The 27087-nt window shown below is 37.9% G+C and overlaps 1 protein-coding gene across 1 annotated transcript in view; it reads left to right on the forward strand.

The window, feature by feature from the left end:
* LOC149076909 (LIM/homeobox protein Lhx5-like) overlaps positions 1–27087 on the forward strand; it is an 86815-nt gene that overhangs the window by 32854 nt on the left and 26874 nt on the right. Inside the window, exons 2-3 of the mRNA XM_089244626.1 lie at positions 852–1084; positions 13574–14010. Of these exons, the coding sequence (XP_089100752.1) occupies positions 852–1084; positions 13574–14010 (670 nt within the window). The remainder of the gene's footprint in view (positions 1–851; positions 1085–13573; positions 14011–27087) is intronic.

A 27087-nucleotide genomic window follows, 5' to 3' on the forward strand; every position in this document is an offset into this window, starting at 1 on the left:
TTAAGCAAGCCTCACAAGCATTTCTATGGATACGCAAGCCTTCTACGCTTTTCGAGTATGCACGCCTTCTAGCATTTCGAACACAGGCCTGTCACACATTTCTAAAGGCACACTTGTCTCCCATGTATTTCAAGGCGGGCGCGCAAACCTCCGACGCATTTCTAAAAGTACGCAAGCAACCAACGTCTTTCCAGGAGCGGGGGGGGGGGGCACATAGCAGTTCTAACGGACACGCGTCCCACAAATCTTTGGGGAGACGCAAACTTCCTACGCATATTCTAGGAATACGCACGTCTTTTTAGCACCTTTCTGGGAATACGCACGTCTCTTTATCACCTTTCTAGGGCTACGCACGTCTCTTTATCACCTTTCTAGGGCTACGCACGTCTCTTTATCACCTTTCTAGGGCTACGCACGTGTCTTTAGCAGCTTTCTAACAGTGCGCAAAGCTCCTATGCATTTTCAACAGCTGCTTGAAGCATGAAAGGTTGGAAACCATGGGACTGTAAAAATTACAGTTGAGATATCACATGGAAATCAAATTCACGATACATAACATTCAAAATAGTTAAAATCTGCAGTATGAATAAATTCCCGAGGTGTTTGGAACTGCCATCGAGAACCCGGAATTTATAAGCTGCCAACAATTTTTTTTGTTAAATTCCGTTCTGCGCTATGTAACAGGCCAAACGATGACCGGATTCGGTTGATCTCGAATCTCCAGGTCCTGTCTCTGTGCATGGCCTAGTAATGTCTAAGAGGGAGAGAGATAAAAACATTTTTAACATACTCTTGTAGATTTATTATTAAGTTGTCTCACACTCAGTTTGTTTTTCCGTGTGCTTGCCTAGGCGTTTCGGAACGAAATGCGGTGGCTGTTCCGAAGGGATATCACCGACGGACCTCGTTCGAAGAGCCCGAGGTCAAGTGTTTCACTTGGCTTGCTTCACTTGCCTGCTGTGCCGCAAGCAGTTGTCCACGGGCGAAGAGCTTTATGTGTTAGACGAGAACCGTTTCATTTGCAAGGAGGACTACATCACCAGCACCAAGTTCCAGCATCACCACCATCATCATCATCACCAAGGTGAGTGTCGTTATTGCATAATGATTTTTGATACGATTAAAAAAAAGGATATTTCACAAAAGAAAACTTCCCATGTGTTAAGTTTTTTTGCACCACTTTCTACATATTTTCTCAGCACCACCACTTTCTGTGGTCTAATTCGTAGAGCATTATAGAACCTATTCATTTGAGTACAAGACCCAAGAAAATACTTTTATGTGCGTTTTCTGTGAGAACCACTTTCTCTGATTTATATGTGCTTTTTTCATATGCATTTCCTCAGCTCCTTTTTCTGCGCTTTATTCATATGCATTTTCTGAGCACTATATTTTAATGTATGTTTTCTGAGCAATACATTTTATATGCGTTTTCTGAGCTTCACATTTTTATGTGCATTTTCTGTGCACCACTTTCTGTGCATTTTATGTGTAATTTTCTGAACATTACAGTTTTATGCGCCTTTCCTGAGCACCTCATTCTTATGCGCCTTTCCTGAGCACCTCATTCTTATGCGCCTTTTCTGAGCACCACTTCACTATTCAAATTTTTAAGGAAAATTCAAAGAAACTTTTAACACGTTTTTAAAGACAAATTTATATTTTTCCTTTCACTGGTTTACTCGTTTCGGCTGTCCATTTCAGGACCGAAACGCTCGTAAGTGGTTTCAAACCACGATGTTCTTAAGGCCCACAGACTAAAGGATATATAGTTATGCGTTTTATTAATTATTGTAATAATTATTTAAGTTATCACTAGTTAATTATTATTATTATTATTGCTCTATGTTAAGACCGTTGTAGGGCACGTTAGAGGTTTCGGACCACGATGTTCTGAAGACAAGACCAAAAACATAGCTTAGCTCATACATGCTCAGCCCATGGCACTCGGAGTCATCTGATGTGGCACGCGATCCAAACCTTTTTTTGTGAAAATGAACTAAGCAGCACATTTCCAGATCATTCAAGTGTCCCGCGGTGCAGTTCCACGTCATTTGAGTGGCCTATGGCACATTTACAGATCACTCAAGCTGCCCGCAGCACATGTGCAGATCAATTAAGTGTCCCGCGGCACATTCTGAGATCATTTAAGTGACCCTCGGCATATTTGCAGATAACCGCGGCACATTTTAAGCTCATTTAGATGATAGACGGCGTTTTTACTGATGGCCGCTGCACATTTCCCTATCACTTGAGAGAGAGTGACCCACAGCATATTTACAGTTCACTTGAGTGATTTGCTGACTTCCAGCTCATCAAGTGTCTCGCGGTACATATACAGATAACTTTGGTGACCCAAGGTGCTGCTCAAGAACACTTCTAAGTGGCCCACGACACGTTTTAAAACCAATGACGTGGCCAGCACTGTACCAAAGATTGAGCACCCTTGGTTTAGCTCATGAAATGTAGAAAATGGTTTCAGCGGTAGCGCAGCAATCACCAAAAATTCCCAATTATCTATTTTTCAAAATAAATTACTTAAAAAAAAGCTATATTCAATGCCAATGTCATATTTCTTTAACCGTGTGAAAATTTTGATTGGAATTTTCAATGGCTGTGTTTATTGTCCCCTTCCGTGAAAAGAAAAAGTTATATACATACATATATAAAACGATAGGTAATAATGGCGGAAGAAGTAATAAAGAATATGTATAAGAAAAAAACCATGCATGTAATGAATGTGAGGTCAGATGGAACACGCTCTGCAAGTTACGAGAAGAGGGTAAAGGAACTCTCTCCTATGGAAAAAGTCATAGGAGAACAAGAAAAGAAAGTTCATTGAAGTGCCAATCGATGAATGATGAGAAATTTTCTCACCCCCAGACCGAAAGCCAAATTCCTTTGGTCCCCCTTCTCACACGACGAGGAACCAAACAACCTTTGAGGCCTTTGTCTATCTGACTTGCGGCCAAAAATGCCTCGAGGCAGACCTTTTTACCCCTGAAAACACTTCAAATGACCCTTCCCTGTCTTTTAAAAAAAGGATTCAAGAAACTTCCCGCCTCTTTTATGGATCCGATAATCAATCCATCTCAAGCCCCAAAAAAATAAGTACTAGGTGTACAACGGGATGTTCACAGTACACACACGGGATGGTCATCAATCGACCACGAGAACACCACCTTTCCAACCCCTTTGGTAACGCCCCGCTCCTAACCAAAAGAAAAATTTACTCTCCTAAAACAATTCTTGGTAAATTTTAAGACACTGAAACGCGGTTATAACGACACCTCGCCTATGAAGTCAGCAAACTGATTCCCATTGAGAATAATGTTAGTGAACCTTGCATATAAAGTCGATTAAAAGACCTCGGATATAAAACGACTTATTTTTATTTTTTCCCTAAGAAAAGGAGCTTCCCTTCTGAAAAAGGAACTCATTACAATGAGGCAATATATGTTTGTTTGTTACAGGTGCATATTCAGGACGATGTGTCGGTAGGGGTGAATGCGTGGGTGCTTTTGGAATCATCCCGTAGGCTATTTTACGTGACACCCCCCCCCCCCTACTATTCCTCTACAAAATTTCTAACGACTTGGAAAGTGCGTGTTGGAAAGTGCGTGTACCTGTTGCACTGAGTCGTGTTGTGACCCTAACATTAAGGTTTTATTTCCTGTGTTATAGTGCTGCCATCTATTCTTCGAACTATGAGTCAAGTGTAATGGTTGAAGATTTGTACTATTGTTGGCCTGTTGCTCTCTCTGTGGCGAGATTCCTTAAAACGGGGAAGATCGGCTCGCATTCGCTCTTCGAAGTTGCCCCCACCCCGGATCTGAGCCTGAGCGAAGGCAGAAATCTTCTGCTGTAAATGGAGTGAAGGCTGTTATCTTCAGCTGTGAATGAATCTGGTGCAGATATCTTCAGCTGCGAATGGAGAGGAGGCAGGCGGATGCGTCCATACACACACGGCGATGTGTCGGAGAAGCAACTTACCGTGTAGGTGCGACATATTTTCGTGGTCTTAACTGTCTTACTATGTAATACTCATCAAGATTTTTCCCGTTCGAGGCGATTTCTCGCTTACAACGTTTTTTTCATGACGGTTTTTTGAAAAACGTTATAAGCGAGATCCATTGTATATGTATACTGTATATGAATTAAACAAGGCGTCTGAGTTTCAACTTTGAAAACAAAAAAAAATTAATGTTGAGTAATTAATGTTTTTAATCTCGAAGGGACTCCGCCGTGAACTCATAAATAGGGAAAGACAGATCTATTTGCAGAGTAGGTATTTGATGATTTTAAGGCGTTAAACGCACACCCTTTTTTCATTATGGGGGAGAGGGGGGGGCAACTAGATGTTTGCTCAGGGTGACTAAAAGCATTTTTGTTTATACTTGTGGCCCAAAGGAACCCAGAGCCTCGAGTCAAACAGGACCCCCACCCCCTCAAGTTATTGAAGGAATTATCCATTTGGAATTATCAATTCCGGAATTGTTTCTTTCAAAAATTTTGAATTTTCAAAAGTACTGGTCTGTGTTGCATAATTAATGAATTGTATAATAGTCAATATGACTATAGTCATCTGACATATTTGTAACATCATTTCTTTCCCCTTGAAAGGCATTTTATCGGACTTTCTCTCTATATATCATTAATAACCAATGTTTGCCAATTAGCAAATTTTCTAGCAAGCATTGGTGATTTCCCTTATTTACGTGTGATCCCAATTTCCCCTCATTTTTCTCGATCATTTATATGTGGTCACCCCCTAATCATAATGACATAACTCCATGCACAGTAGCCTACAGTCTGCCCAGCTTAATCGAATACCCGAGAAACGAATACCCCGCTTAAACGGATAAAATCCTGCGCCCCCAAAATTTGTCCACAAAAACAATTGTGAAATTCCCCGCTTAATATGATAATTTCAACTACTTTTCCCGCTTAATCGAATACTAGGCTTCAAAAGTCAACTGCCCATACACATCAACCACTATACACATGTTTTTATTGAATAAAACATTTGAAATTAATGGAAAATATGTTATACTAAGTTAAGATTTAAAAGAAAAATACCTTTGAGAATAAGTACAGTAGAACATCGTTTATCCGAACAATTCGGTCACACACAACCGAACACCTTTTTAACCTAACTTATTTTAAGTTTTCTATAGTCAATGATGCTCAACAGTTGGTATTTTCTTGGAACTTGAATCCTCTTTTCTCCCAACTCGATAGCTTCGCTCTATTGTACACTAATTCACTTCCAACAATTGTACATACCATACCTGTAAGCTGTAGATATGTAAGTAAGGGGGCAGATCCGGGTACAGTGTATGTTGTTATAAACGACTGACAAGCAAACAAACGTGTGAATAGGGGGCAGATTTTTTTCCGCCTGACGAATTCATCTTAAATTCAATTTATTCCTTTGCTTCATCGAATTAGTTTCGAAATCGATTTTCCGAACACCCTTTGGTCCCGATGTGTTCGGATAATTGGGGTTCTACTGTATTGGCTTTTAAGCATTCAAGTTGTCTTCAATACGTACATTTAATAACAGTGGATACCGCTTATAACGTTTTTCAAAAAACCCCATGAAAAAAAGTTGTGAGCGGGAAAACGATCTTAATGAGAATTATATGTATACTTAGAGTTGAGACCCCGAGAATAAGTCGCACTAAGCGAGAAAACGTTATAAGGGGGAACGTTATAACCGGGATCGACTGTATTTTATTTTTGTTCTCTGTTGAGCTAACAGAGTGCGCTAACTTTCCTAATGAAAAGTAAAAACCTGAAGTTTCGTGATCATCTTGAGAGTGGTTGACTACATTGCAATTACTAATTAAGTATAATTTTCATTTCATTTTCCATGTCTGATTTGAAATCATACATCATATCGTTGCACAGAAACAGGCCCTTTTAGAGTTTGTGATATTATATTATAGAATAGAGATATTCCAAGATTTGATATTCGATTAATCAATCTCTACATGGACTAGACAATTCATTTTTCAGACGCAAATGTTTCAGAAAGCCTGGAATTAATCTATCACAAAAATCCATATAAATATTTATTTTTCCAGTCGCGTTCTATTGAATGTACATAAAAAAAAGGGGTATTCATCATTTATATTGTCGAGAAGTCAATAAGTGTTGGGTCTTCATTGTGTCCAGACCCCGACGATTTTTCATTGAAGAACTTGGTCATGCTGTGTATAAACCCCCCGCGGAGGATACTAAACATCGTGGGTTTTGCTCTATGAAAGAGGGCACGTGCCCTCCCGCCTCCCTTGCGGACAATTATCCCTCTGTTCGAAACCAGTCGGTGACATCTGTGGGTGAAGACCCCCCCGGTGACCGAGGTTCTTTTGTAGTGCAAATGGCGCGCGTACGCTTGCACAAAAACCGTATAGTAATATACTATTTGTACCTGTGGGGCCAGTGACGTATGGGCAAATGTCGTCGAGGGCCGCACGCGACGCTTCGTAAATCGGCACTTTCAGATTTTTTTTGATCCTCAAGTGTTTAATGTTTTCCTTTTTTCCACATCTGCACAAATTTAATTTTTTTACCAAGGATTTTTCATAAGAAAAAAAGTACGAGATGGGTTGACCATTTCAGTCTATCTGAAAACAAGGACAGGTAAAATGTCTGGAGCAATTTGACGGACTGTTCATTACAGGAAGTAATGTAATGTTCCTGTAATTATCGTTGTCCCGATTTCTTTTTACAAATTTGTCCCGTTTTTTCAGCGATACTTATTTGAATTTGTAATATTTACTTATAAGTCGTGAGTACACACAGCGTTTTCATAATACAATTTTTTTTTCTCAATGAAATATGGTCATCAGATCATTTGGATATTTTTTTTTTCGTGAAATACATTTTCGTTTACTGCTATTTGTAGCAGCCTTTTATTTCCCACACTCTTCAGTAAATTTTAGCAGTAATCAGCAAATTGCATTTTTTTATTGGTAAAATTTAGTGACATCTCATATTTAGGATCACAATTTTTTGCATTCTCCCCGATGATGTTAGGTGAACCTAATTATGAAGGCATAATTGAATTTGTACCCATATGAATAGTACTAATACCAATTGGAATGGCAAATAATTTCATGAAGTCTGCCTGCGGACGAAAGCTCAACCTATTAAATACAACAAGGGTGCTCAATTTCTTGGAGAGCGCGGGCCACTTTATTGGTTTGGGAACGCATCGCGGACCACTTCAGTTCCTCGAGCCAATCAGGTCACCTGAAAATGTACCGCGGACCACCTGAATCATCTGGAAAAGTGCCGCGAGTCACTCAAGTGATCCGAAAAAGGGCGTTGGCCACTTGAGTCATCTGGAAATGTCCCGCGATGCACTCAGGTGATCTGAAAGTGCCTGTAGCATCCCTTTATTTCCAGACCCTTCAGTAATTTTAGTAGTTATAGCAAATTGCATTTAAAGTAATAAATTTGCAATTTTTGGCAAAATTTAGTAATATCCCGCATTTGGGATCGCAATTTCCTCATTCTCCTCGATGATGTAAGGTTCACCTAAGTAAGAAAATATAGTTTTATTTGAGCCCATATATGAATATTTCTCATATCGATTAAAACGGATGAGTATAATTTTATCATTACTACTTTACCGCACACCAACTCCGGTCATATATCGCCATACGGCAATTTCCAACAATCAGAGTTGGGTGGGAAATTTTGGAGTCCTCGGGGGCCCAGAGACGTATGCAGAGAGGAGTACAGAAGGCCCGCGTGCCCGTTTTTCGTGTTATCTTAATCCATTTCTGTTAATTTAAAAGACTTTTTCGTAACTGCAAATTATCCAGAAAAAATTCGTTGTACCCCACTTCAAAGGCCAATCCTGGGTACGCACGCCCCTGCCCAGGGTCACAGAACTTCTCGAGGCGGCACAAACTAATACCAGAAAAAAAAACTGAAGGTGATGATTTGTCATCTTCTCGAACTGATGTTAGATGGAAAATTGATCGGAGAAACTGTCTCTTTCCGAACAATGAAAATTTCAATCAATATATTATGGTTTTAAAAATCAAAGAAATTTAATTCTCATCAAGGAAATTTAATGGACTCTTAATGCATTCATAAAAGTTTAATTAACGTTCAGGGGGCGATGATGAAAGAAAGGGAAAGAGAAGGAAAATTTTTAAGGCTGGAAAAATAGATGAAACAAATTCAAATGACGCAAAATTTCAATGAAAAAGATTATGAACTCATTGGGAAAAAGGGAACATATAAATAAAATTATTCTTCGATTACTTAGCATTTAATTTCTGTTTTCGTTTGAATTGTTTTACATTTGATGCGTTTATATCACGCTTGTGAGTTTGCGATTTTATACAATGATGGCCAAAAATCTGTCGTTCTTTTTCGAGAAATTTCGGGCTTGTGGTCAATAGGCCTACAGTAGGTATTTACACAGACACAAGCTTCACGGCAGGTTCATAACACGTACATTCCAGCATGTACCAATTCGTTTGAGGTTCCGCAGAGGAATATGGACGAGGTGCATTTGTGGTTTAGTAGTAGTAGTAGTAGTAGTGGGTATTTGTGTGATATGCTTATTTTTTATTCATTTACTTCATTCATTTCCTTAATCTCACTTAAAAAAGGTTAGTCTATCTTTATTTATCATCATTATCATCATTTTTTTATTTCGTTTATGGGGCCAAACACGTGCGAATGGTTGTCAAAAATACAGGACATGGGTCGATATCGTATGTACAATAAAGAACAGATCAATTTAAAAGGTTTAGTAATTTGATCGTGTCATTGCAAAAAAAAAAGTACAGATTTCGGATTTGAAACTGGGAGGACTTTGTTATAAAAGATAGAAAATTTTTTCGGTGTTAGCTTTAAAACAGGAATTTAAATATGCAGTACGTTGTAAATTGAATAACGGACATTCCATAAGCGTATGGAATAAATCGAATATTTGATTAGACGCATTACTACAATTTGGACAGTTTTTGTTTGAGTCAAGTATCACATATCCGTTAGAAGTGCGCAGGAATTTCCCCCCAGACCGCATTTGGAAGATCAATCGTTTCCACGAAAATAGAGCATTATAGCGAAGATAGTTTTCCATAGTATGCCTTTATTATGTTAGATAGAATCAAAGAGTTTACGCAGGGGTCCACAACCTTTTCAGTCCGAGGGCCACAAACACGTTAATTCTGCCACTCGCGGACTAGAAACTTGCATATATATATATGTTGAGTGACGGCATGATCTGCGTATTTTACAGGAAATTCCCGTAATTTTGATCGTCCCAACTTTTTCATAAAATGTCGATTTATAATAAAATTTATAATAAAATATCACAAAATTTCATAAATTTCGATTTTTGAATTCAAATATCTCAACAAATACTGCACTTAAAAACATGGAATTATTTTTGTTGGCATCAACAGAGACAGGGCAACAACAGTCTAATTGGCTTTTTGAGCACAGGGCGTATAAAAGTTAGTTTATTTTATTTTAATAACTATACAATTCAATATGAATGGAGTATTTTTGAGTTCTACACGTTATTTGGATCCTATTTCATACTGGAAATATGCCTCTGGGATCAACGGTTCGCCAGTGTTTTGCGGTTCGTGCTGTTAGCTGTGCAGCCTGTGTATCAGAATATTGTAGACAGCGATCGAAATTCCTCATGTTCTTGGGATTTGTGATCAAAATCTAAAATATCGGTACCAAAATTTCAAAATTAATTAATTAAACCAAGAAACTTTATCTACATTTGCTATCACTAATGTATTTTTATGGCAAATGCCAATCGATCTGCAAGTATCGACTTTGTCCACACGACAGCAACACCTGTAGCAATTTTCTATTTGTTTTTCCAGTTCTGTCTCATGCCGACGTCGGGTCTTCATACAAACTTTATGAAGTAGGTACAACAACAAAAGCTGTACCGTTTCATACATGTGTATGTAGATACATATGTATGTGTGTGTATATGTACAGTATCCGACTATACCTTCGAACGAGCAGGGTACAGCAGCACCATATGAATGATGCATGAGCGGAGGGGAAACACAGTACTTGTCGAAAACTGCGGGAATAATCTTTATCCCTGCGGGAGGTACAAGTACCCGATGTCGTGGGGACAGAAGGGTCAAACGGGGGAGAGGGGACGCATAACTGTTTTTAGCAATACGAGATTAACCATCAAACCCTCCGTCTCTCAAGAGAAGAGGGGGGGGGGACCCTCCTCCCGATGAAAAGTTGCGGGGGGGGGAGGAAACAAGATAATGGAGCGGCAAATCAGTTCATTAATTTGCATATCCAACTAGCGGCGTGAAGTTTTCACTCTCTCCCAAGTTGTTGATTTTATATTGAATCTGGATGCAGTAGCTACTTCTGATTGCGTCTGGTAATTGAATGCCTCTACGAGGCCGATTTTTCTGATTCTCCACGGAACGTCACGAAAATTTAACCCCAATGTGAAATTTTTATGAATACAGTGAATACAAATCTCGAAATCGGTATCGATTTCAAATCATCAAATCAATTTCATTCGTTTCATATCGAAGCCAAATTGAAATTAATTTTGGAGAAGCACGCGTTCACACACACCATCTAAAATCGATTATGTACAGCGATATACAGTCGATCCCACTTATAAGGTTTTTAAAGAAATCTCAACTGAAAAAACGTTATAAGCGGGGAAATATCTATAAGAATTATAAAGCCGTAGTTTTTCACCGACCATAGTTATTTTATGTAGTGTTTTTAAATTTATTAACAAACATCACGGTACATACAGAGATTTAATATGAATTATTTATGTATTTGTTATTCCAATAAATATTTACATTATACGGGATGTTGTTTGTAGAGGGAAAACATACACACACACACACACAGAAAAAAAATCTTTTACATGTTGATTGTTTAACGTGCTGGGAGGCAAATTGAATTTTCTGCTGTTGTAACTCTAGAATGCACAGGGTTATCAGCTACAAATTTAAGAATTTTTATTTTTCCCTCTATAATTAGAGCTTTTTTTTGACTCGCTCCGAGACATTTTGACTCGAACTGTGCCCGATGTTACTGCTTCATTTTTCCGAAATTTCAAAGGTCATGAAAGCATCGTATTGGCTGTTCTGTGAATAATTAAATTCCTATGAGTACAGTTGGGAAATCCGACTTTTCTTGTCCGAAAAAGCCGCCTTTAAATGCTGCTTGACGCTGGCGTCAAAAAATCTGTCAATTTGTTTACGTTATGTGTCCGTGTCACTCTTTTGCGGCTTGAATTTTGTATCAATAGATTCAGAGGCGGATGAGAAAGACCGCCTCTTATTCCTTTATATCTGCGGTTCTCAACTGGTGCTCCGCGGAGCCCTAGGGGTTCCAGCTCGATGAAAACAAAAAACAAACACTAAATTTGAAGAAAAAAAATTATAAATATTTTAAATAGTAAAAATAAATGAGTAACTTTGATGAATAAATAAAACAATTGGCCCAGGGGCTCCGCCATAGAAATTATAGACCAGAAAGGGCTCCGCGTGTCAAAAACGGTTGAGAACCGTTGCTTTATATAATATAACACCGATACGAGAATAATTTTTTGAATGTCATTTTTTTGGAATCGATCTAGTGCGGCAAATTTGAATAAGACGGCAAAGGGGAAAAAACATTTACCCCTTCTGAGAACTATTTCTAGTTCTAATCTGTTGTTATGTTATACAAAAATTAGTCGCACTAAGCGGGAACGTTATAAGCGAGATCGATTGTATTTGAAATTATATCTACCGTAAAAGTACAGGGTGCCTCATAAATATTTTAAAAATGCTTAAAAATTGAAGGAATTGGTATGTTTCACAGAAATGCACAACTGGCCAGATATGCGTAATTTGTGCCGCTCGCGAGCCAGAAACTTTGTATATAAATAGTGACCATATGACCTGTATTTTATGGGATATTCCCGTAACTTTAGCCGTCCCAAACTTTTTAATTAAATGTCCCGTTTTTCCTATATTATTTACAAGGCTTAGTCGAATTTTTGTGAAATTTGGAATTTAGACTATTTTCATAACATATTAATGAAATTATGATAATTCTGAGTCTATCATAGTTAATTATAGTCAAATAAATATATTCATTTCCATATTTGTCAAACATATCGGCGTACGTTTTTTTTTTGACGAATTATATTTTGACTTGCATCATTTTCCGCGATTGGTGATTTTTCGGCAATCTTAGCGATTGTTGGGAATTTGCCGCCTTTGACAACTTTTTCGGTTGCAATTGACAGTTTTGCTTGACTTTGACAGTTTTTTCGGTTATAATTTACAACTGATGACTTTTTTGGCGATATACCGTATTTTTATGGAAGAAATATGGGCGGCATTGTTATTTATCGTGCTGTGCGTATTGACACTTTTCTAACGGAACACGGGCCTTATTTGGTCCGAGGGTCGGAGATTGTGCACCCCGATATATTTGAATGCGGATTGTGAAGAAGTTATTCTCACTAAGATTTTTTTTTTTTGGTTCAGAAAAAAAAATCAAATTTTTGTCGATAGAGGGTCAGAGAAATCAGAAGTGATTGGACCTGAACGCCATCTATCGACTGTTTTGAGGTTTTTTCCTATCAAAAAAATTCCTGTGACCTCGCGATGCTAACGTTGCAAACCTTTTTTTTATTTCGGTTATTTTTCCGGTTTTTATGCATTTTTAAAGTTTCTACTGACTTTTCGCACACCCTGTAGAAATGTCCCCATGAATAGAAGTCTGGTGCCATTGAAAATAGCTCCCAGTGTCACCGTAGTCTATGGCTCACGGGCCACATTTGGCCCTCGGAGCTTTGTCGTAGCCCGCCGATCATTTTCAAGAAATGGTTGAAAGCCGATCAATTATAAAATTAAAGAAAGAAACAATAAATGAAAGGAATAATTCCATGGAACAAATTAATGAAAACTCACAATCGATGAAAAAAAATAATTTCAGAATTAGTGGCAAAAATAATCAATGAGAGAAATAATTTTGTAATTTCTGATAGAAAAATTGTTTCTCGCAATCAATAAAAGAGTAATTGCATAATTATTGAAAAGAACTCAGTTCAAGATTATATTCAGAAAGAAAAAATAATTTCAGAACTACTGAAATAAATAATTAAGGAATCATTTAAAGTGATTCCTGATCAAAATTAATATCATAATTAATTATATTAATCAGTAATTAATCAAAAAACTTTTTAAGAATTTGAGAAAAAAATTATTTAAGAACTAATAAAAATTGATAATTAATAAAAGGAATAATTTCTTTATGAAGTCTTTAATTATTTTTTCCCCTGTTTAACTCGGGGGGGGGGGGGCCTTTCTATAAGATACCACTAAATTACATAAGTTGGTGGCCCGCCTGCCGTAGTCAATTGGCTGCAATTCCCCAATGCGCGTTTCATTTGGAAAGCACTGTACATCTCCGGTAACTTCAATAATCTTTTATAAAAACGTGCGTAATTTAAATTATTATGTTTTCTTAAACTATCATGTTCATTAAAAAACGAATATTGTTTTTGTTTTTTTTCCAATAGCCTGTTCTTCGAGTTCGCCTGTGGATTCGCCGGAGTTCGATGAATCACTCGAAATGCCAGGTACTGACCCCGGTTCTCCCGCAGAGCGGGATAACGAGAGGGATTCCAGTATCGAACGCGATCGGGATCTACACAACGATCCCGTTTCGGGTGGTTCGGCAGTGAACAGTCCTACTGGGAACGGCAATGGTCAACAGTCCAACATAGTGGACGGCGTGCACTCGTCGGCCACGGATTCGTGTCTGCAGGGCTCATCTGGACAAGGCGCCAGTGACGACGGCGGTCCCGGCGGTACGAAACGCAGGGGGCCGCGGACAACCATCAAGGCCAAGCAACTAGAGACCCTGAAAGCAGCCTTCGCCGCAACGCCTAAGCCTACGAGGCATATCAGAGAACAACTCGCTCAGGAAACTGGACTCAACATGCGAGTTATACAGGTCAGTAACAACGATCCACGTTAATGATCCTTCAGCACAGACAAAATGCATAGTGAAATGCGTTTTTACAAGGCACTGTGAACAAATTTTTTGCGTAACCTATAGGCCTACTATAAATGCCAATTAACATCACGTATTCGTTCTCCTTAAACTGGGTACTAAAGGAAGGGTACCAATACCAAGAAATTTCTTGCCCTTTTTTGATCGTGAAAAAGGCGATTCTCAACCTGAAGTCACATGCCCCCCGCCCTCAGTGGTTTTGGAATATTCTAAAGGGGCCACGGGTGAAAATCAATTGGAAGGGGGGGGGGAACCGTCACACAGGGCCTCCCCGCCACCATCGTTATCTCATGATGTGATACCACGATGGTGTTGGCCGCCCTTACTACACGTGGGGCGAGGTACGTCTCACCGATTTCAGAGCACCAAAACTTTTTAGGACCTCTTCTTTTGCCCCGATTTTATATATCTTGTACGGGGGGGGGGGGGGGTGGAAATTGGCGTCTATTATTTCAGAATATACAGAAACACTGAGAAATATCCATTCAAAAATTTTTAAATACACAGTTGACTGTAAATTAACACATAAATTTATGAAAATTCAGCACTTGGAGGTAAACTAATCAGAGAAACAATTCCAGAAACTAATGAAAATTTATTACTGAAACAAATAATTCCAGCCCCAATGAAAATTCCTAATTAATGAAAGAAATTATTATAGAATTGATGAAATAAATGATATCAGCATTGATGAAAAATAAGAATTTATGGAAGTAATAATTATGGATTAGATGAAAATATCCATGACTAACGGTGGAAAAAATTTCCAGAGTTGATGAGAGAAAATTCAGAATTAATTAATAATTGGTGAAAGCATCCAAAAAGTCAATCGTGGGTCCATGGCCCCGCTATAAATGTATTGTGGGCAGCTCAAGTGATCTCGAACTGTGACGCGAGTCAATCCAAGTGATATATACATATGCCGTGGGTTAGTCAGGTGATATGACACAGCCGCTGCTCATCTTTTAAAGTGATCTACGAATTCGCCGCGGGTCATTTAAGTGATCTGGTTATGTCCCGCTTGTTCATTCTTACAAAATCAGGTTGGAAGTCGCGGGCCTCATCAAATGACTTTCCGAGGGTGACATTTCGCCAGCATGTCATAGGTTGAGCATGAATGACTCGATTGATCGGCGGCGCTGTTCCAGATCACTCGAGTGGCCCGCCTCACAGTTCCGCATGACTTAAGTAGTCCGCGGCGCATTATCACTTAACCTTTTAAGCGGCAATGACGAGATATCTCGCCTCCATAAAAGCCTCTTATTTCAGCTTTGACAAGCCCAGACGTTTTGTAAAGTTGATTTCTCAAACTTTTCTCTATACTCCTGCTGAAAATCGGAAGGAAAAGCCTACCACATTAAAAAAATGTATGGCATTTTGATGGGGGGGGGGATTTATTGATTTCTAATTGCCACTTAAAGGGTTAAGTGGCCCGTGACGAGTTTTAAAGCCAATGAAGTGGCCCACACTCTCTAAAATATTGAGTACACTTGTATTTTTCTGAAAAGCAAAAAACTGCAATAACGTTTCTGGCTGCCTCATAAAATTTTCCCATTGGATGCATGTCAAAAAAAGGCAAATGCAGTCACACCAGACGTACATCTTTGAATTTAATATTCAGCTAATGTCCCGATACGAGGGTAAGTGAACCTGTATTTACGATAAACAAGCCTAGTAATTAGCATATTAACTCTTCAACACCTGGGGGAAAAAACCAAATAAAACGTGTTGGTAATACTTACGTTAAAAAATGCAGTACGATGTTGTTCGCGTCAACCAATTAAACTATTAAGATTCCGTGTCTATTATTTCAACAACAACAAAATCTCAGAGAGAGAAGATATTCTCTTCCATCAAAACCGCTCCAAATTATTAGGTACTGATTCCCCTAATAAAAACGCTTTCTATACTTCGGTGACCGCGTAATCGCTGTCGGTGGCCACCCTTACAGCCTCGAAATTACCTAAGAAAGAAAATAAGGCCTGTATACTACGAATACTAAATGCTAAATGGTCGTTATCATTATCTACAGATAAAACTAGTGTGGAGAGAGAAGAGGAAACCCTAAATTGCGAGAGTTTGACTTTTTCACGGCATAACTTTCTCTCAATTCTGGGCAATTTCTTCGAATTAATAGTTACTGCACCTATATTTCTTCACGCAACCTCTTGGTCTTTTTTTGGCGTATTCTTTCTTTATTTTATTTTTATTCTTTTTTGAGGATAATAATCGATAACAACAGAAAAGAAAAATAAATGACACGCCCCTTGTAAGGCTTGTAAAAGCAAAATTAATTCGTCTCTGTGTGCAACGTTTTTTTTTTGTTTTTCTTTGAGCGTAGCTTCCGTTTCTATCATCCCTCAGATCGATTATTATTGTTTTTTTTAAATCTTTAATTGGGATGTAATAATCGAATACGGGGACATTTTTTCCACTTCCGAAGAGGGGGAAAAAATCCATTTTTATATAGTCCATATACAGTGTCAAACCCGGTTATGACGACATGGAATTTCGCCGTGAAAATCGAGGTGTCATTACAACCGAGGTTGATGTTTTCAAGACCTTTTTCATGTGTGAAAAATATATTTAGATGCGATCGAATACGGCAGTTTTAAATTTTTGAAAAAAATTGAAATTTCTTTACGATTGGGAGTGGCCATAATTTACCGAGGAAATGTGGGAAATTGCGAAGATAAACACGTTAAATTTGCTAAATCTCATCGATTGTCAGTGAAATTGCTCATCATTGCTTATAAACAGCCTCGGCACAGGCAAAGTGTTCTCTTCTCTTCGGGAGGTATACATGCGTATACTGTCATTTTTTATGGTTTTTAATTTTCTGAAAGGGTTTTATAATTATTCTTTTTCTCAAGTTAAAGACCTAAGAGATACACATATGTGGTAGTAAATGGTCCTAGTAAAGATATCTATCTAAATTAATTAATTAATTTTTTTTCTATTTTTAGTGGGCAGTTTGACATACAATAAACACAAATCAATCGAAAAATTATTTTTCTATGGTTAATTTTTGCTTAGGTTTGAAGAGGCCATATCAAGTCTGCAGTGAATAAAAATATATTCACAAGAAGAAAAGGTTGAACACTGCACATTTCTTCGAGGAATATTGCTATTCATGCATAGTCAAATGATAATACCATTTCTAAATTATGCAAATTATCTTCATCCCCAATATGTAAAGATGATAAAATTAAAGTAAGCTTCGTATACAAAAAAACCGGAGGTATTTTTATATTAAAAAGTAGAAAAAAAGAGCGAAATTACGGGAAAATTTGAGAATGTCCCGTATCCATGAGCAAGTCAGAGCGCTGAACAAGTAATAAATCTTTTTTTTTTTCATCGTTAGATATCAATGGAATAATAACCGGATTTACACATAGGCTTGGAATGCTCTCGAGCCAAAAAAAAAAAAAAATCCTAGAACGAAGCTAATATTCCAAAGAAAATGACTATAAGTATACAAAAGTCCTTATAGCAGTAGCGGCCGTTGAAATCAATTAATGACAGCCGGACACCTCCGACACACATCAAAGATAAAACTCATCAAGTCTCGACTTCCTTCCGGAACGCTATTATAATCCAAAATCGTAGGGCAAGACCACACGGGACCAAAATTGTAACCTTATATTACCCTCTCCTCACTTTCAGTGTAGTATAATTACATATTTTCCAGTTAATTTATTATTAAATACATATGTACAATGTATTTTTTTTTTCTCCTTCCCGCGTTACATATCTAAGAAGTATCTAAGCGTAAGAATATTTTTCGGAAGGGTTGAAATGAGATACTTGAAGCATGACCACCATGTTATACAGAAAAAAAAAATGAATGAATAAGTAACATGGAGAATTATCTCTCTCTCTCTCTCTCTCTCTCTCTCTCTCTCTCTCTCAATAGCCTCACACCAGGAACTGTGCTTGCTACCAAATACAGGTTCCAACTATTTAAAATAAATGTGGTCTTGAACCCAGAAGGAGAAAAAAATGCTACTGCATCCTGCTCCGTAATTTTCATTTTACTTTCTTACACCTCCATACAATGAAAAAAATACCAAACGTACATATCCTTATTTTATCCCCCGCAAAAAAGTCCTATATTATAACCTGCGAGTGTACATTTTTTTTCTCATGTCTTGTCGTGTGGCAACAGTAATGATAATAATATAAATCCGCATATGTAGGTAAAAAAAAAAGCCCTCCTAGGCAATAAGCACGTGTCGTGTCATTGTGGTACCCACCTCCGACTCCCTCTGTATATATATACAGTGTATGTCTGTAGCATATAGTTATTTAAAAAAATATTAAAGTAAAAAAAAACGAAGAAAAAGCACTACCTCCTCCTGCGACCACAAGCAAAGTGTGTAATTTTCACCTAAAGTTAATGTTAGGTTTGCGTATCGTAAGTACAGGGTACGTCGGTTCTAGGGGATGGTTTAGGGGACTGATGCACACGCCCTGTTCGCGTTTTTATTCTTGCTCTAGCTTCTAATCTGCGCGCTTCCCTCCGATACCGCGTATGTGAGGATCTCACTGCAGATCCATGGATCTCTCTCTCTCTCTCTGTCTTTCTTGTACGCAACGGATTTATTTTATTTTCACTTTTTTTAGTGTATGTTACTCCGTAATACTGTTTTGTAAACTCTCGGGGCTTGTATCGTTGTATTTTGTTTCGTTTTGAGGTAAAAATGATTCGTTTTAAAAACTGCCCATTTTTAAATTGGTTGTTCGTCATCTCTGCAGTGTGTGTTATTTACCGGGTAATTTCACCATTACAATTTGTATTGGAAATTTTAATGACGATATTTCGAAATACAGGGTGTCCCATAAATATGTAAATAGTTTTAAAATTCATAAAAGTTGAAGGGATTGGTGTACAGTCAATCCCACTTAGTAAGGGAGACACCGGGGATGGTTTTCATAATTTTTACATTTCAATTCATTTCGATTGTGAAATTCAAACCAGTTCAAATGTTTGATATATCTGCATCAAGTTCGAACATTCGGCGTGTACTAGAGCTTTTTTACGGATACAAAATCACTCTTTCTATGAAATATAAATTTTTTACAATTTCTTGTCGAGTGTGACAACCAACATCATATAAGGAGCAAGTTGTCCCAGACGTGGTGCGTTGTCATACAACATTAATTAGACATTCACTCATTATAAAACATTGGAAATGGTAGAATTAAATAAGCTTTATAAAATTTATCATTAATTATCTTCAACTCTATTTTATTGTCAACCTGCCCATCAAAATAAAAAAAAGGCCGAAATAACTTATTACTCATTACTAGCAAGCAAATCAAGCGTGATTGGACCTGAATCTTTTTTTCAATCTCGTCTGTGTCCGAAACTTTCGTAGAGCTGCAGCCAGCGATTTATGGCTGAGGTGAAACAATTTCACCAATCCACCAACAGCACATGCCAGAAACAGGAAAAAGAAATGAGCTATTAATCGTCTACTCCGCATTCTATAAGACTGATTCACATATTTCCAGTGAAGGTGGATGAAGTTCAGAAAGAAAATTCACATGCCTCTGTGGGAAAACGAACCACACACTTCGGGTGAATGAATAGTGAACTAAGCATTAATATTGGTATCGAAATATAACGAACGTTAATATTTTTCCTTTATCACGTTTTAATCTCTGGCTGATACTGGGAGCTTCTTTCTGGAACAAATTTCACAGTAAAAAAAATGATTTCTTTGAGAGGCATTACTAGTTACCGGCTGAAAACAAAATGGTGGAGAAATAACTCATGAAAACAATATTGTAATGTGATTGATAGGTATGGAGTGAAAAAGCTCATCACATGGGATATTCCAGAAATTTCTTATAAATAACCAAATTGTAGAAGCGTAGGGCAAAGTAACTTCAGTTTACGATATTCAATGTAACTATCTCTTATGATAGGAAATTTGGTACAAATTCTGCATGAATAGTTGTTGTTGTTGGATAGTTTGTTCCTTTTCACTCCAGAAAAATTGTGTTTTTTCCCCCTGGTATCTTAAAAAATCTAAGAAATAAAAAAAATTTAATTGAACCTTTCAAAGCCATGTGGTTAACGACTGGTTAGCGCATCAACCGCCGATTTGACAACTTTGGGTTCGAATCTGGTTCACAGACATGAACACCCTCGTTTGGAACGGTCTTTGAACTATAAATGTCATCGTCTAATTGAGTCTACGCATGCATAAAAATTTCCATGCTGCGACAAAATGATCAATTTGAAGTACAGATGACTGGATGCAAAGCAAAGATGATTTAGGAAAGAAAAAGTAACATTCCTCCGTGGAGAATCAAACCACCAACCTCTCACTGTCCGGATGGGTGCTCTGCCATTGAGCTACAGAAGACTGACATTTTCTCGCCGTATAACAATATGTTCCTTGGGCTGAACCGTGACTGCCTCCTAACGTTACGAGTAGTTGATGAGTTAGGAAGCTTTCTATTGCGCAGCCCCGTTCAGCCTAAACAACATATTGTTAATACGGTGAGAAAATGTCAGTCCTCCGTAACTTAATGGTAGAGGACTAATCCGGACAATGAGAGGTTGACGGTTAGAATGCCCCCCCCCCCCCTAAAGGAATGTGACTTTTCTTTCCGAAATCATCTTTAATCTTCAGTAATCATCTGTATTTCATATAATTAGCGGAGAGATTCGTCGTTTCGTTTTGTCTATTTTATAAGCATTTGTTTTCACTAATCTGGAGTGGAGGGACCTGCAAATTTCAACGATGCTATGCTATAGTAAAAGGGTAATCGCGGATTTAAGAGACAAATTCCACTCTTTCTTTAAATAAAAACGAAAACAGAATATAATCACAAAGATCTCCATTTGGTATTTCCCCCCCCCCCTCCCCCCCACCCGCGATATATTCAAATACGACTGTGATAAATGATTAAAATCCCCCTATGCGAAAAACGAAGGAAAAAATATGTATATAATTTTTTTACATATCTTATTTCGAAGGGAATTTTTCACGTTAAAAATTACTTATACGTATTATCTCCAAAAAAAAAAGAACTTTGAATTAATTAAAAATGAACCCAACTGTTATAAGAGAGCATTAAGTAAGAAATGTGCATTATATCAATCCTTTTTTTTTGCTCTCTATCTTCGGAGACATTAGTTTTTAATTATTCCCAGTGAAAATTTTGCCGGGTTTTTAATCAATCGGGAGGGGAAAAATAATTAATGCTCAAAAATTCTAGCATTTTTAATGCATATGTATATATATATATTTTCCCCCTTTTCATTTTTTTAAATACATATCAAGAAGCGGGGAAAAAGGGTTCGATTCCGTTTCCCTCTTTGTTTCAAAAAAGGAACTTAATCTTCCGCGGATAATACGTATTATGTGCATACGGATGGAAAAATGTCTTCCCAACTCCATGAGGACCTACTTAAGAACTTAATCTTAGAAACTTTTTTTTCTTAAATTCCATTTTTTACGCTGATATGTTGTATATACTAGTTTTTTTTTTTTTTTTTTTTTGTTGAGAAAATTTATTCAAAAATTAATTAAGATTGAATTAAAATTTCATTTTGTGATAGTTTCGGTAGGAAATTATCTTATTTATCGGGTAAAAAGTTATTTTAATTAATAGGGGGGAAAAATATATGTTTCATGCGTAAGAGATATAAATAGAGTTCCCAAAAAAGATGTGTTCTTTAGTTCTGAAAGAAATAATGGATATTTATAATGGAATTAATTGTTTTTTTTGTATTTGTGTGTGTGCTGGCGAATGTGATAGTGAAACTATGAAGGTCTGTGGATTTGATTAAGCGTAGAAATGCGCATGTTAATTACGTTGAAATATTATATGCTGTGATGTTTAGGATGTTTTGTGATGTAATTTGCCGCATGTATTTTTGTTATTTACGTAAGATCTTACGGTGTGGACGTCATTGTTTTCTATCTACGGCCAGAAGCGTATTTACAGTGTGGGGGACGGGGACGCTTTGTGCACTATAGCCCAGGATGGCAAAATTAAATTATGTAGTTTGCTTCCAGACGAGCTTGAATATGAATGCAGCGTGGGCTAATGAATGGAGCATGGCCTTTAGTGTTGATAAGTGCATGGTCGCTCATTTTGGTTCTAACAACCCGCGTTTCACTTACAAGGTGTTACTATCCCTACTAGGTTCACCGATTTGAGAATTCTCATTTACAAGCTGCTTAGGTTTTCTCAACACTGTTCAGTGTAGTCAAAGAACCGAACAGAATGCTTGGTTTCATTCCTAAGAAGGTATTTTCGCGTTCTCTTAAAATCATTCTCCGCTTTTCCGAATCTTAGTTCGTCCTGGACTGGAGTATGTCGTAAGGTTTTGGAGACCATACCTGCAGAGAGACAGACTTGGTTGAAGGGGGGGGGGTGCAGAGAAGAGCTACGCGTGCTCTTGTTGAAGAGCTTACGCGTGCGGGATGGATAGGATAGACCATGAGTTATTAATGCACCTTCAATCAACTGCTTCGACAAGGGGTCATTAGTATCGTTTAGTAGCCTATGGGACAACTCCAGGTGTCGTAGGAAGTTTTTCCTCTAATACTGTTGTTAATAAATGGAATAGCTTTCCTCCGGGGGGGTGGGGGGGGGAGTAGTGAATCCTAACACAATTGCCACATTAAAAAAAAAAAGTGGGATAAATCAAGGAACAACCCATTCTCGGTAAGAATAACAGAGAGTCAATGGGTGACCTAGAGCATGTGAGTGATCAAAACAGCGGGAAATCATGTGAATGACAAGAAGAGTGACCTAGAGATCCAGAGATCCGGTCAGTGAGTGACCAAGAAAACGTGCAAGCATGTGATTGACCAGAAGAGTGACTTGAAGACAGAAGGCCGCTCAAGTGCTCTGGAAGTGTGCCGTGTGTCACTCAAGTGATTTGTAAATACGCTGCAGGCCACTTAAGCGATCTGGGAATGTGCCGCGAATTTCGTCTCTGGAGTGGAACTTCATTTTGGAGCAATGAAGTGCTCTGGAACTGTGCCATATGTCATTTTAGTGACCTGTAAATATGTCGTCGGACACTTAAGTGATCTGGAAATGTACCGCTAGGCACGTGAGCGATGTGGATCTGTCCCACGGTCACGTAAGTGCTCTCGAACTGCGTCGCGGGTCCCTTAATGATCTACAGGTATGCCGCAGGTCACTTCAGAAAGTGTTCGAATATGGGAGTGACCAAAAAAAGTAACTTGGAGACAATGGCGTATTTACAAAGGGCTGGGCAGAGCGAGCTATAGTCTAGGAGTGACAAATTTGAAGACAGAGTGGTCAAGAAAACTGGATTAAAATGGGAGAAGGGCGGCAAAATTCGTGTAGCGCCCGCAGGCAGCAACGCCATAAACCCGCCTCTGCCGTGTGCATGTGTACTTATGTGGTGTGGAGACAAAATTTAGAGCCATACAGGCTTTCCTCTCTCTCATCACATGTAGGAAATGGGAGAGAATCTCTCTAGTGTCACCGCGTCTGCACGGTTCGTGGATCTCTTGACAAGCGGACCAATTTATTCAGAGGAATCTTTTGTGTCGGTAGGCTACTGCCATGCGCACGAAGGCGAGACAACACTAGTAAATGCACGGACATGACCGCTATGAGATGATGTTTTCGCGACCAAAACCGTACACGCTTCGAATAAAAGAGTAGGGCGGGCGAAAAAAAACGTTTTCACATTTTTCATCTAAAATAACAATAAGCACAATGAAAATAGACACAATTGTCTTATTTTTATGAGCAACGAGGGCAATGTCTGGCTCTTTCGAAATCGTTACCTGTCAATGTAAGAAATATCGACATATACGGTCGAACTTGGTTAGTTCGAAATCCAAAGATCTGGGGGCAAAAAAGTTCTAATTACCCAAAATTTGAATTATCCAATTAATCTATCCTGAATTTGTAAAATGACTGCAACTCAATCATCAACATTCACATCGGATATAATAATTACTAATTATTAAAATTTCATCCTCAGTTACGAAACTGTTTCCAAATTTTAATAATTCATAATCATAATAATTGATTTTAGCTGCTACATTATTCCACTGCTCTGGAATCAGCATCACTGCAGAATTTGTTGATCATGCTTAAAGCCTTATTTACGGAAAACAGTTCATGATCATCAGTTACGAAACTATTTCCCAAATTTTGCTTTTCATTCTTATTATATTAAGGAAATGTTTTTTCTTTAACGTATTACAATCTGAAAACTTTTCGATACTTTCCATACTCTTAAGCGACAAAAGGATTCAGATTTTGCATGTTAAACCTTGATCTATTAGGTTGAAAAAGCATAACCGGTATTAGGTGGTGAACGTTCTCGATGCACCCAGCTGAACAATATTAAAATGGGCATTAAATTATCAAAAAAAGAGCAGAGGAAAGAAACAGAATTTTCAAATTTTTAATAGTCTTTAAAAATTTGTTTAACAGCTTGGTCGAAAAAAAGCGGTCTGTGACTTCTTGTAGAATTTTTTCCAAACTAAATTTGCCCATACAAAAATCATTAATTTTTTCCCTCCGACTTCGAATTTTTTTTTTTTCAAATCAAATCAAATTTATTGTTATCATATGACAGTACAAAGAAATGAGAAAAAAATTTACCAAGGAGTCGATCAAAAAAATGACTCATTCTGGTAAATGCTAGTAAAAATTAGTGTGAAAAACAGAAGTCAACACTAAAAAAAATCAAAATTATTCAAATGAAAATAAGAATTCATGGCAACAGAGAAGCGCAATTTAAAAACAGTTCTACATCCAAAAAATTTCGAATTAAACAAGAAATTTTAGCATTAAATTTGATGGAAAACCTCTCAAGGGGAGTTCGTAAAAGTTCGAATTAACCAAAATTCCAATTAACCAAGTTCTATTGTAGTTCTACACAATATAATCACCAGAAACATCAATATTATGATTATGAAAAAAATCTATTAATATGTGTGTGCGTGCGTGCTCTTTTTTCTCCAGTTGTTTGTAATTTCCACTTCGAAAACTGATCCTAACCTCGACGTATCACTTAAAAGTGATATCTGCCATAAAGGGTTGGATCGGAGAATTTTATGATATTTTTCTCAAAAAGTGTACAGGGAAAATAATTATAAAATTCTCTGATATTTTATAATAATAAAACGGGGAGAAAAAGTACAAGAGGATGATACAAAAAACTACACGCATGTATACAAAATATTAGGCGTATTTACGCGTATACTTTATATAATTTACATATACAAAATTTTCATATTAATGTAAATTGGTTATAAGTACAGGAGATGATGATAATAGGCTACTCATGCCGTGTGCCGGAAAGTGTAGATTTCATCTCCTTTCAGAGAGAGGACCCCCCCCCCCCCCGGTGTATGAAAGCAACCCCGAACTCTCTTTAATCCGAAATTTCATTTCGTTGAGTGTTATTGACAAACACTGTCCATTTGAGGATACTATTCACTCAAATTAATCCCTATCGCTGTTATTCTTTTGACCACAATACGTCTCGGTATAAAAAATATCATGAAATGCTGGCATATATGCAAGACAGACATTTACATCAGACATTACATTCGCGCGAATGCAACCAATACGCTCATTGAGTGCATTTTTAAGTTTTATAAAAGTTTCTTTATAAAACTTGAGGAACGCAACCAATAACCGGATCTTTTGAATTTACTCGAATATTTCCGATAAGCTTATTAGCTGCATTTTTCAAGATTTATAAAATAACTTTCCTAAAAGTTTTATAGTGTAATCCCGGAGTTATACAAACATTTACAACAGTTGTGCTCAAACTTTTGTCACTCGCGTCTCCCTTGCACAATTCATGGTTCACATACGGCTGCTCAGAATAGTTTGGTAGATATTTGGGGTAAAGCGAGAAGCTATCCATACTTAGAATAAGACAACCATACGTATTCTTTATGGGCATTGTATAATATTTTATCACGTGTATATATTGTTTATAATTTTCATTAATTGCATTTTTAATTGGGTTGCTGTATTTTTGAAATATATGACATCCATATTTTTATGGGCATCTTTTTTCTCAGCCACCTCGTTGGGCATTTTGCCTGTTGTGGCCTTGTATTTGTATATTTTCCCCCATATAAAAGAACCTCTTCAAAGTATAAATAGGCACACAACTCAGCATCTCCAGCTCACCGCAACGCCCTTGACAAGGGTTAACGACGCCCCCGCCCCCTAGGAGCCGTGACGCACACTTTGAGGAAACACTAATTTACATGGGGGTATTACTCTCACCATTTCTCCGAATCATTTCACACGTGGAATTTCAGTCACTCAGTCACAAAAACATACAACGAGTACCCAGTGCCGTCTTACGCATGGGCCTACCCGGGCACGGCCCGGGGGGGGGGGAGGTCTCAAGAGAAACTGGGCCTCACAAAAATGAGATTTGGTTGAAATTTTCTATAATTTACCTGCTAGGGCCTCAGAAAAACCACTTGGCCCGGGGGCCCATGGTGCTCTTAAGACGGCCCTGCGAGTACCAAAAGTAGAGATTTTCCGAACAGCACATCGGTACGCGTACAACAAAAGAAATTTATAAATGCGTGTGGAGATGTTCCTTTTTGTTTGAGCCGAAAAAAGAAAAGACAGATGTAAAAAAATGGAGATAAAGGCGAAACCAAAACAGAAAGGAAAAAAAATTAGAAAAAACGGAAGGCAGACTGTATTTCCATGTTGTGTGTGTGTCTGGCTGCTTTTTAATTGATGTTTTAGGACCAGCCACAAGTGGACCCTGAAGTTCCTCTTGTGTTCATGTTATGTTACGGCTGGTATGGGGTCTAGCCGGGGTCATTCGCAATCGTGAGGGCCAAGGCTCCGCCTTCTTTCTTCGTGCTTTTCCCACGGTCTTTTGCGTTTCTTCTCTTTTCTTTCGCCCCCCCCCTCTCCCCCCCCCTCTCTGTGTGGACTTGTGCCGAGCATATGCAAGCCGCGTACCGAGTCACCCGTGGGTGGACCTCGACCATCTCTTCTACGTTT

Source organism: Pholcus phalangioides, unplaced genomic scaffold (assembly GCF_987345545.1).
Source record: "Pholcus phalangioides strain wild (caught in Gottingen) unplaced genomic scaffold, Ppha-v1.0 ptg000015l_1, whole genome shotgun sequence".
NCBI lineage: Eukaryota > Metazoa > Arthropoda > Arachnida > Araneae > Pholcidae > Pholcus > Pholcus phalangioides.